Raw genomic sequence first — 10,932 nt, forward strand, 5'->3', positions numbered from 1 at the left:
GAGTTCTAGACCAGCTGGTGGTACAGGGAGACCCTGTCTCAAAAAGACCAAAAAAAAAAGGTCAGCTAAATGACAGAATCAAATGTTCTAGAATCAGAAAGGATCTGAAGAAGGCTTTTTTCTATGTCTTTTAATTTACTCTTTATTATATTTATAATGGATGAAGGCAGGCGTCATGGCACACGCCTTTAATCCCAGCACTTGGGAGGCAGCTCTCTGTGAGTACAAGGCCAGCCTGGTCTACATAGTGAGTTCCAGGACAGCTGGAGCTACAGGGAGACCCTGTCTCAAAAAGACCAAAAAAAAAAAAAAAGAAAGAAAGAAAAAGAGAAATATAATGGATAACTACTATAAGTAATTAATTAATGGGACTATTATTCAATTTGATGCTTTAGAAGTTTAAAAAAAAAGTACAGAGCAATCAGACATGGTAGCTCAAAGCTACAATCTCACTCTTCTGGAGACTGAGGCAGGAGGATTGCTGTGAGTTTGAGGCCAGCCTGGACTACATAGTGAATTGCAGGCCAATGTCAGTTCAATTGCTGCTGAATAGTAAGACCTTGACTCCATAAACTAAAATCAAAACAAATAATGGGAGGCAGATCTCTGTGAGTACAAGGCCAGCCTGGTCTACATAGTGAGTTCCAGGACAGCTGGAGCTACAGGGAGACCCTGTCTCAAAAAGACCAAAAAAAAAAAAAAAAAGAAAGAAAGAAAAAGAGAAATAATGGATAACTACTATAAGTAATTAATTAATGACAATATTATTCAATTTGATGCTTTAGAAGTTTAAAAAAAGTACAGAGCAATCAGACATGGTAGCTCAAAGCTACAATCTCACTATTCTGGAGGCTGAGGCAGGAGGATTGCTGTGAGTTTGAGGCCAGCCTGGACTACATAGTGAATTCAAGGCCAGCCTGGGATATAGAGTGAGATTGTCTCAAAACTCAACCCCCCCCCAAAATAGAACAAGAAATACAGAATATCCCTAAGAACATCCAAATTCATATAATTCTTAAGGAATCTGGGCCTAAACTGTTATGTGAATTTTTGTTTGTTTTGTTTTTTTGAGGCAGGGTTTCACAATGTAGCCCTGGCTGAATTTGCCCAGAGGACCAGGCTAGACTCAAACTCACAGATATCTGGCTGCATCCCAAGTGCTGGCATCCACCACCAGGCACAGCTTTATTTTACGAATTTAAATTGAGTGGTCTAGTTAAATCTTTGAACCTGATAGTCTCAGGAGAGATGATTATCAAGATTTCAGGCTTGTATGCTTAAGAGAAAAAGCTTAGCGGGCAATACATTTAGCAAGAAATTATTATGATAAGATAACACACATACTCTTCTCAGCATAAATGAATACACTTTAATGTCAGTGTTTAAACCATAAATGAGAAATTTACCTCTTTGAAATGGGACATCCAGTTTGCAAAGGTAAGGTGGGAGTTCCTTTAAAAGATATGAGTAAAACACAGTTAGCTCTCAAAATGAAAAAGCACTTTAGTCTTACATTAAAGACATAAAGTAGTATTTTTTCTTTAAAAAAATAAAACATTACATATATTCACATACAGCATTCTTTAGCATTTCCAAAGGCAATGTCATAACTAGTTGCTTACACCACCTACAAGAAATCGTACTATTTATTTTTATTTATTTTAAAAAGATTTTATTTTTATTGTATGTTTATGAGTGTTTTGACTGCATGTATGAAAGTACCATGTATGGCCGGGTGTGATGGCACACGCCTTTAGTCACAGCACTCCAGAGTCAGGCAGGTGGATCTATGTGAGTTCAAGGCCAGCCTGGTCTACATAGTGAGTCCCAGGACGGCTGGGGCTATAGGGGGAGACCCTGTCTCAAAAAGACCCAAAAAAAAAAAAAAAAAAAGAGTACCACGTGTGTGCAATGCCCAGGAAGTCTAGAAGAAGGTGTCAGATCACCTGGAATTGGATTTACAGATGGTTGCTAGTCATAGGTCCTGGGAACCAAACCTGGGTCCTTTACAAGAACAATTAGTGTTCTTAACACAGAGCCATCTCTCCAGCCTCTTTATTTTTTCATATGTGTTGTATGTCTGTGTATGTATGACACATTTGTGTGTGTATGCCTAAGGAATCCAGAAGAGGCTATAACATCCCCTGGAGCTGTAGTTCCAGGGATTGTGAGCTGCCAGACACGGGTTCTGAGATCTGAGCTCAGATCCTCCAGGAAAGCAGCAAGTGCTCTTAACCACTGAGTCATCTGTCCAGCCCCAGAAATCTGTACTATTTTAATGTGTAAGTGCAGACAGAGGTGAGGGTGTATGTACACACGTGCGTTTGAGTGTGTGTGTGTGTGTGTGTGTGTATACACATGTACCTACTTGAGGAGGTCAGAGGTCATTCACAAGTGTTATTCTTCAGGAGTTGTACCCCTTGTATTTTGAGACAAGGTCTATCACCAGGACCTGGGGATTGAGGATTCCTGGATAGCTGGCCAACATGTCAAAAGGTTATGCTTGTCTCCACCTCCCCATTAGCTGGGATTATGAGCACATGCTACCATGCCTGGCTTTTTTACATGTGCCGAGGATGGAACTCAGGTCCTCATTCACAACAAGCACTTTACTGAGCTAACTCCCCAGACCTACATTTGTGGGGGTTTTTTTGAGACAGAACTTTTCTCTGTAAAAACCAAAGATTTCAGTAGAAAAATATTCAGAATAAGTAACTCAGAGAAAAAATTGAAAGAAAAGTAAGGCTGGCAAAATGGCTCAGTGGGTAAAGGTGCTTGCTGCCAGGCCTGATGACTTGAGTTTGATCCCTGGAACCCACATAGTGGAAGGCAAGAACTACAGACTCTTGAAACTTGTCCTCTTACCTTGACAGGAAGGCGCATACACATACCTACACCCACAAATACATATTTGTAAAAAAAAAATTTAAATAGTTACATATAAAAATCTTTAAGCCGGGCATGGTGGCACATGCCTTTAATCCCAGCATTCGGAAGCAGAGACAGGCAGATCTCGGTGAGTTCAAGGCCAGCCTAGTCTCCATTAGTGAATCCAGGCCAGCTGCAGCTACAGGAAGACCTTGTCTCAAAAAGACAAAAAAAAAAAAAAAATCTTTAAACTTAATGATCAAAGAAGTGCTAATTAATGAGGCCCTATATTAAAAACAAAATAAAACTCCACCAAAAATGCTAATTATAAAAAAAATTTTATCTAGATTTGGGCATGGTAGCTCATGCCTTTAGACCCAGGACTCCAGAGGCAGAGGCAGGTGAACTTCTCTGAGACTGAGGCCAGTCTGGTCTACATAAGTGAACTCCAGGCTAGTTGAGACTATAGGGAATCCCTGTCTCGAAAAAAAAAAAAAAAAAAAAAAAAAAAAAAAGAAAGAAAGAAAGAAATAAACCCAATAACAACAAAACCTTAATCTAGCAAACTAGCAAATTTGGAGTATAGTTATAATAACCAATAACAAGGATAGAGTAAAATGAAATTTCTTTTTTTTTTTTTTTTCGGTCTTTTTGAGACAAGGTTTCCCTGTAGCCCCAGGTGTCCTGGAACTCACTATGTAGACCAGGCTGGCCTTGAACTCACATAGATCCGCCTGCCTCTGCCTCCCAAGTAGAATAAGATAGTGACAGGTGGATGTTGGGTCCGAGGTTCGGGGATGATTGGAGACCACCAACCAAAATTTGAAATTTAGAAGATTTTATTGAAAAGCATTCCAATTCTTGAACAACCAGTAGGGCACAGACTCCAGGAGCCAATGAATGGAGTCTGGCCTATTTTTATTATTTTTAAATTATGTGTATATGTGTATGTCTACATGGGAGAATGTACATGTGAATGCAATGCCTGTGGAGTCCAGAAGAGGGTGTTGGATCCCCTGAGCCATCTCTCCAGGCCCCCAGGTTGGCCTCAAGTCCACAGTGATCTTGCCCAGCTTCCTGAGTACTGGGTTTGTAGAAGTGAGCCACCATGCCCAGTTCAGATATTAGAACTCTTCCAATACTTTAAAAAAGCAAGCAGGAGTGCTTGAGAGATGGGTGAGCAGTTAAGAACAGATACTGCTCTTGCAAAGGACCTGAGTTCAATTCCCAGCACCAATATCAGGCAACTCACAATTGCCTGTTAACTCCAGCTCCAGAGGGATCTGATACCTCTGGCCTCCAAAGGCTCCTGCATTCATATGCACATACCCACCCAGAACACACACATATACATATAATCAAAAATAAAGATAAATTGGGGGCTGGAGAGTAGATCAGCAGTTAAGAACACTGGCTGTTCTCACAGAAGACCCATGTTCAAATCCCAGCACCCACATGGCAGCTAACAACTGTCCATAACTCCAGTCCCAGGTGATCCAACAGCCTCTTCTGTCCTCCGTGGGCATTGCATGACACAGGTGTACTTACCTACATGCAGGCAATACATGCATACACATAAAATAAAAATAATAAATAAAATAAAAATAAATAAAAATAAATCTTAAGAAAATTGTTTTAAGGGGCTGGAGAGATGGCTCTGTAGTTAAGAACACTGGCTGTTCTTACAGACCCAGGTTCAGTTCTCAGCACCCATATGGCAGCTAACAACACTCTATAATTCCAGTTTCAGGGGATCCAACACCCTCTTCTGGTGTCCATGAGCACTGAACACACATGGTGCACTTACACACATGCAGGCTTTAAAAAAAATTTTTTTTGTCTTTTTTGAGACAGGGTCTCCTTGTAGCCCCAGCTGTCCTGGAACTCACTATGTAGACCAGGCTGGCCTCAAACTCACAAAGATCCACCTGCCTCTGCTTCCCAAGTGCTGAGATTAAAGGTGTGCACCACTACGCCCGGCCTTAAAAATTATTTTTAAAAAGCAAGCAGGAATACTTGGGGCTTTACATCAGTGATACAGCACATACTTAGCACATGTATGACCCTGTGTTCAATCCCCAACACACACAAAAAAGAAAAACGAGCACACAAATAACACACGCACATACACACATACTAATTATAACATTTTATCTTTTACCCAATAATTTCCCTTTTGGGAGTATATTTACAGAAATAATTCTAAATATAGAGAACCTTTATAAATGATTCTTGTTTTGGAAACTGAACTTAGGACTTCACACATGGTAAACAACATCTCTATCACTGAGCTATATTCCTAGTACTACATAAATAACTTTAATATAAATGTATGTCTTACAAATATATAAACTTAATTAAATCCTTATAACTTTTTATATGTCTCAGTTACTTTTCTGTTGCTGTGAAAGAAACACCATGACCAAGGAAACTTGTAGAAGGAAGAGTTTATAAGGCCAGGTGTGGTGATGCACACCTTTTAATTCCAGCACTTGGGAGGCAGAGGCAGGCAGATCTTTGTGAGCCTGGTCTACATAGTGAGTTCCAGGCCAACTGGGGCTACAGGGAGACCCTACCTCAAAAAGCAAAAAAAAAAAAAGGGAAGAGTTTATTTAGCTTATGGTTCCAAGAGTCCTTCATGGTGGGCAGGCATGGCAACAGGGGTGGCTAGAGAAGAAACAGAAGCTAAGCATTCTACATCTTCAAGCAGGCACAGGAAGCAGAGTACAACTGGAGATCAGGCAAGGCTTAAGAACTCTCTAAGCTTATCCCTAGTGATGTGCTTCCTTCAGCATGGCCACACCTTCTAAGACCTCCCAAAACAGAGCCACCCACTGGGGACAAAATGTCTGAATACTTAGAGCCTATGGGGGACACTCTCATTCAAACCATCACAATATGGCTCTAACAGTAGGGAAATTTTTATCTTATAAAAGATGTTCAGTACAGTGTTATGCATGAAGGTGAAGATTTAGAACTAATCTAATATTCAATGACAGAGGACAAGTTGAAATAACTATAGATCTATTAATGTAATAACTATAGTCATTTGAAACTTTATGAAGAGTAAGCACAGACTCTGAAGAGTTAAATATCGTATGATTCCAACTATATGACATTTAGGAAGAGGTAAAACTATGCAGAGACTGAAAAGATCAGTGGTTGCTGGGGATAAGGAGACTGGGGGATAAAGAGTACAGAGAATTGCTTTGTTTTGTTTTTTAGCAGAGTTTCCTATGCTGTCTCTCTTGGGACATATGTGCGTATGTAGTCTATGGCTGACTCTGAGCTTACTGAATAGCCCAGGCTAGCCTTGAATTCTCCATTTTCCTGCCTCAGCCTCTCAAGTGTTGGGATCTATCTATCTATCTATCTATCTATCTATCTATCTATCTATCTATCTATCTATCATCTATCTAATCTATCTATCTTCTATGTTTCTTATTTTAAAATGATGTTTTACTATACCTGAAGACTAAAACTAATTCATAATTTAAACATGAATCAAATTAAGTTAATCAACTTGAATTCCAATGTAATTTTATACCGATGACCTATAATTTAATCAAAATATTTACAGAAGTAAATTTTGGGGCTGGGCATGTAGCTCAGTTGGTAGCATACATGAGACCCTGCGCCATCTTCAGCACATGCATAAACTAGGCATGGTGGCGAGCACTTGAGAAGTGGTGGTAGAATGATCAGAAGGTCAAGATTCTCCTCAGCTACATAAAAAGTTCAAGGTCAGCCTGGGCTACAATGAGACTGTCTTGAAAAAAGAAAAGATGAAGGAAGTCTCCAAAGGTGCATATTTCTTTTTTTTTTTTCCTTCTTTTCTTTCTTCCTTTTTTTTTTTTTTTTTTTTTTTTTTTTTTTTTTTTCTTTTTTTTTTTTTTTTTTTTTTTTTGTTCTTTTTTGAGACAGGGTCTCCCTGTAGCCCCAACTGTCCTGGAACTCACTATGTGGACCAGACTGGCCATGAACTCACAGAGATCCACCTGCCTCTGCCTCCCAAATGCTGGGATTAAAGGCATGCACTACCACGCCCAGCAATGCATTTCTACTGAACAAAATGCTCACCAGAATTCAGAATATTACAATCCTTTACCTTTGACATTTATTTTTCAATCATCATCGTTCTTTGTGGTTTTTAAAATATTTTTTATTTACTATTTTTATTTTATGTGTACGCATGTATTGCCTGCATGTAGGTAAGTGCACCCATGTCATGCAGTGCCCATGGAGGACAGAAGACGCTGTCAGATCCCCTGGAACTGGAGTTACGGACACTTGTTAAATGCCATGTGGGTGCTGGGATTGGATTTGAACCTGGGTCTTCTGCATGAAAAACTAATATCGAATAATAGTAAAGGGTATTCTTCATGTTTTTACTTACACAATACTTGAGATCAGAGACGTTCACGTTGACCCCAGTTGACCTCTTGAGATTTTCATCATGTGATACCACAACTTGTTCATCTTTTGTGATATGGCAGTCAAGCTCTAGCATATCAGTTCCAATGGTAACTGCACTGAAGACAGGAGAGAAAAATAAAAACACTTGGAAACCTAAGCAAACATTTAGATTACATGCAACAGATGTGATTGTTCAGATTTTAAAAATCCAAGATATCCCACAGCACTGGATACCTCAATCACATCACAAATCACAGCGTGTCAATGTGAAAATGTTGTAAACTCAGAATAAGTGACTCATACTGTCTCTTTTCCATAAGCGGCTATGGTTAATTCTGACATCAATACAATGGACAGAATACTTGACTAGAAATTCAGAGATTTGGGTGCTAGTTTCTAATACGGTATGCATTAGTTTAACCTTGTAAGTAGATTCTCCTCTTATGACCTGTATTTCCACATCTACAAAATGAAAGTATTAAGAAGCAAGACAAAGATGGCTGTTTTTATCATTCTGATTCAACATACTATTAAACCAGGTCTGGTAGTACATGCCTGTAATCCCTGCACTTGGGAGTGAGGCAGGAAGGATTACAGAGTGAAAAACAAAAAGAAACAAAGCTTCAATAATGGACCTCAAAGAAAGGGAGACCTATAAAATGACAGTAAAAAAATCTAGAATAACCAGGCATAGTGATGCATATCTATAATCCCAGAACTCAGGAGCTGGAGGCAGAAGGACCAGAAGTTCAAGGTCATCCTCTCCTACAAAGGATAAAGTTTTCAAGGCTAGCCTGAGCTACATGGGCGCCTAAAACAAAAAAAATAGAGAGCCTGGAGATGGTTCAATATTTAAGAGCAGCACTGGTTGCTCTTGCAGAGGACCTAAGTTCAGCTCCCTATACCCACATAGCAGCTCACAACTGTCCATAACTCCAGTTCCCACCATCCTCTTCTGGCCTCCATGGACACTGCATGCACATGATGCATGTACATACATGCAGGCAAAACATTCACACATATAAAATAAAAATAAAGTATTTAAAAAGAAAAGAAAAAGACCGAAAAAGGAAGGAAGGAATTTGAAAAATAATATATGAACAAAATAAGAACATTGTCAGAGAAACAACAATAAAATTGAGTAGAAAAAAACAATCACTCGCCAGTTGTGGTGGTACATGCCTTTAATCCCAGCACTCAGGAGGCAGAGCAGAAGGATCTCTGTGAGTTCAAGGCCAGCCTGGTCTACATACAGAGTTCCAAGCCAGTTGGGGCTACAGGGAGACCCTGTCTCAAAAAACAAACATCCCTGTCTAGAATTTGCAATGCTAATTATTCTTGCCTTTACTTCTTCACATCTCCTATTCACCAGTTAAGGCCTTTCTTTTCCCCCTACAGATAAAGTTATGCAGTTTGGGAGTCTTTTAGATAGACCCACTGAAGGGATGTCCTAACTGCCTCACCCTGCATCCCTGTTCAGTATGGAAGAAGCCAAGAGCGGTCTGCGTCCTGATTCCCTAGCCACAAGTTGGGTAACCTCTTCAGAGGATGGTGTGATAAGAATAGGGAGGTATGAATTGGCTAGACCCCAAAGAAAAGTAGCCAGTTTCTTGGCTAAAAGTAAAAATGTCCAACATACTCTGTTCCAAAGGTCAAAAGTGTCAAAAGTATTTGGGAGCTTTTATCTAATCCTTAAAAGATTTTAGGGTTACCTCTTCAGAGGTGGGAATGTTAGAGTAGCAAAAAGTCCCATTAAAAAAAAAAGAAGGAGGAGTACAGGTTATCAGAAAAAAGTGATGGGGAGATATGGGAGAAGTTGGAGGGGAAGGAGTGGGCGTGGATTTGATCAAATCACCTTATATACATGTATGAAATTCTCAATTATTTAAAAAAAAGAAAAAAGAAAAAGAAAAGAAATAGGTCCACCAACCAAAAGGCTAAGAATGTCATCAGACAGTATCTGAGTCCTATAGTAGAACTGCCCCCAATTTGCTATGACCTACCTACTGAATGTATCTACCAATGTATTTGAAAAGTGTCTTTATTTATGACTTTGTTATTATAAAAAATTCATGAAACTTCTTCCATGATGGAATATGGTATTAGGGTAACCCGAATCTGTGTTCCTGGGCTATAGTCATTCATCTTTGGCTCCAGAATAAACTATCTCTTAGGCAGTGCATGGTGGCACATGCCTTTAATTCCAGCACTTGGGAGGCAGAGGCAGGTGGATCTGTGTGAGTTCAAGGCCAGCCTGGTCTACATAGTGAGTTCCAGGACAGCTGAGGCTATAGGGAGACCCTGTCTCAAAAACCACCAAACCAAAAAAAAAAAAAAATAGAATTCAAAAATATCTAAGAGCAGTTAGGTAAGAAATATGTCACATGCAAAGTAGTCTTATATGACTATTCATAGACTTCTCAGAAGAAATCATGCAAGCCAGGAGTTGAGGAGGCTGGGATTCAAAGTCCTGAAGAAAAACTACCAGTCAAGAATACTCTGCCCAGAAAAGTTATCAGAAATGAAAGAGAAAAATACCAGCTCTCAAGAGGTTGAAGCAGGAGGATTACAGGTTCAAGACCAGCATGGGCTATTACAAAATGAGTTCCAGTAGAGTCTCACACAATAGCCTAAGCTGGCCTTGAACTTAAAGCGGTCCTCTTGCCTCTGCGTCCTAAGCACTGGGATTTAGGTGTTTGCTACCACACCCAGTTCAAAATTGTTCTAAAAAAGAAATAAAAGAACTAGACTAAATAATCTAGAATTCTCCTGCCTCTGCCTCCCAGGGGTTGAGATCAGAGATGTGTGACATGATGATGTCTGGCTAACAGAATCTTGAGTTTTACAGCTACTGCAGTGGTAGAGCACAGTCACTGGAGCCTAAGCTCAAATCCTGGTTCTGCCAATTATTGAAGTCACTTATCTAAGCTTCAACCTTCCTTATTTACAAAACAGTAATGACTAGCTCAGCTCTCCTCTCACCTTGTGCTCCACACTCCCAGCTGCCTCATGCTCTACTGCTACTCCTTCTTCTTTGAATGGCTTTTTCAGACAAATTCTATGCAACAAACTCATAGACATAGCTAGGGATGCAGCATGCCCAGCATGCACCTTAGGCCTTGGTTTCAATCCCCTACACCAACTACACGGGGGCATGGTGGTACATTCCTGTGATCGCTCTGGAGGCGAAGGCAGGAAGGTCAAAAGTTCAAGTAACACAGTAAGTTCAAGGCCAGCCAAGACTATAGTAAAAAAAAAAAAATAGCTAAGACTTTGATCAGAATAAATTTACACTAATAAGGATTTCCAAATGGCTAGTAAGTGTATAAACAGATGTTCGGCACCAAAACTCACCAGGGAAAAGCTAGTTTTAGTAGCTCATGCCTATAACGCCAGTACTTAAGAAGTTAGGCAAGAGTGGCTGGAGAGATGGCTCAGCAGTTAAGAGCACTGACTGCTCTTGCAGAGGACCCGGGTTTGATTCCCAGCACCCACATGGCGGCTATGAACCGTCCTTAACTCCAGTCCCAGGGGAATCCAAAGCCCTCTTCTGACCTCCTCAGCATTACACGACACAGGTGCACACACATACATGCACGCAATACACTCATACACATAAAATAAAAATAATAAATATTTTTTTAAAAA

General features: G+C 39.9%; 1 protein-coding gene across 1 annotated transcript in view; it reads right to left on the bottom strand.

Annotated features, from left to right (window-relative positions):
* Gdpd1 (glycerophosphodiester phosphodiesterase domain containing 1) overlaps positions 1 to 10,932 on the bottom strand; it is a 58,364-nt gene that overhangs the window by 29,408 nt on the left and 18,024 nt on the right. Inside the window, exons 3-4 of the mRNA XM_008842672.3 lie at positions 7,265 to 7,400; positions 1,407 to 1,452 (exon numbers count right to left, since the gene is read on the bottom strand). Coding sequence (XP_008840894.1) covers positions 1,407 to 1,452; positions 7,265 to 7,400 — 182 coding nt within the window. The remainder of the gene's footprint in view (positions 1 to 1,406; positions 1,453 to 7,264; positions 7,401 to 10,932) is intronic.

This window comes from Nannospalax galili, unplaced genomic scaffold (assembly GCF_000622305.1).
Source record: "Nannospalax galili isolate Female #2095 unplaced genomic scaffold, S.galili_v1.0 scaffold879, whole genome shotgun sequence".
NCBI classification, from domain to species: domain Eukaryota; kingdom Metazoa; phylum Chordata; class Mammalia; order Rodentia; family Spalacidae; genus Nannospalax; species Nannospalax galili.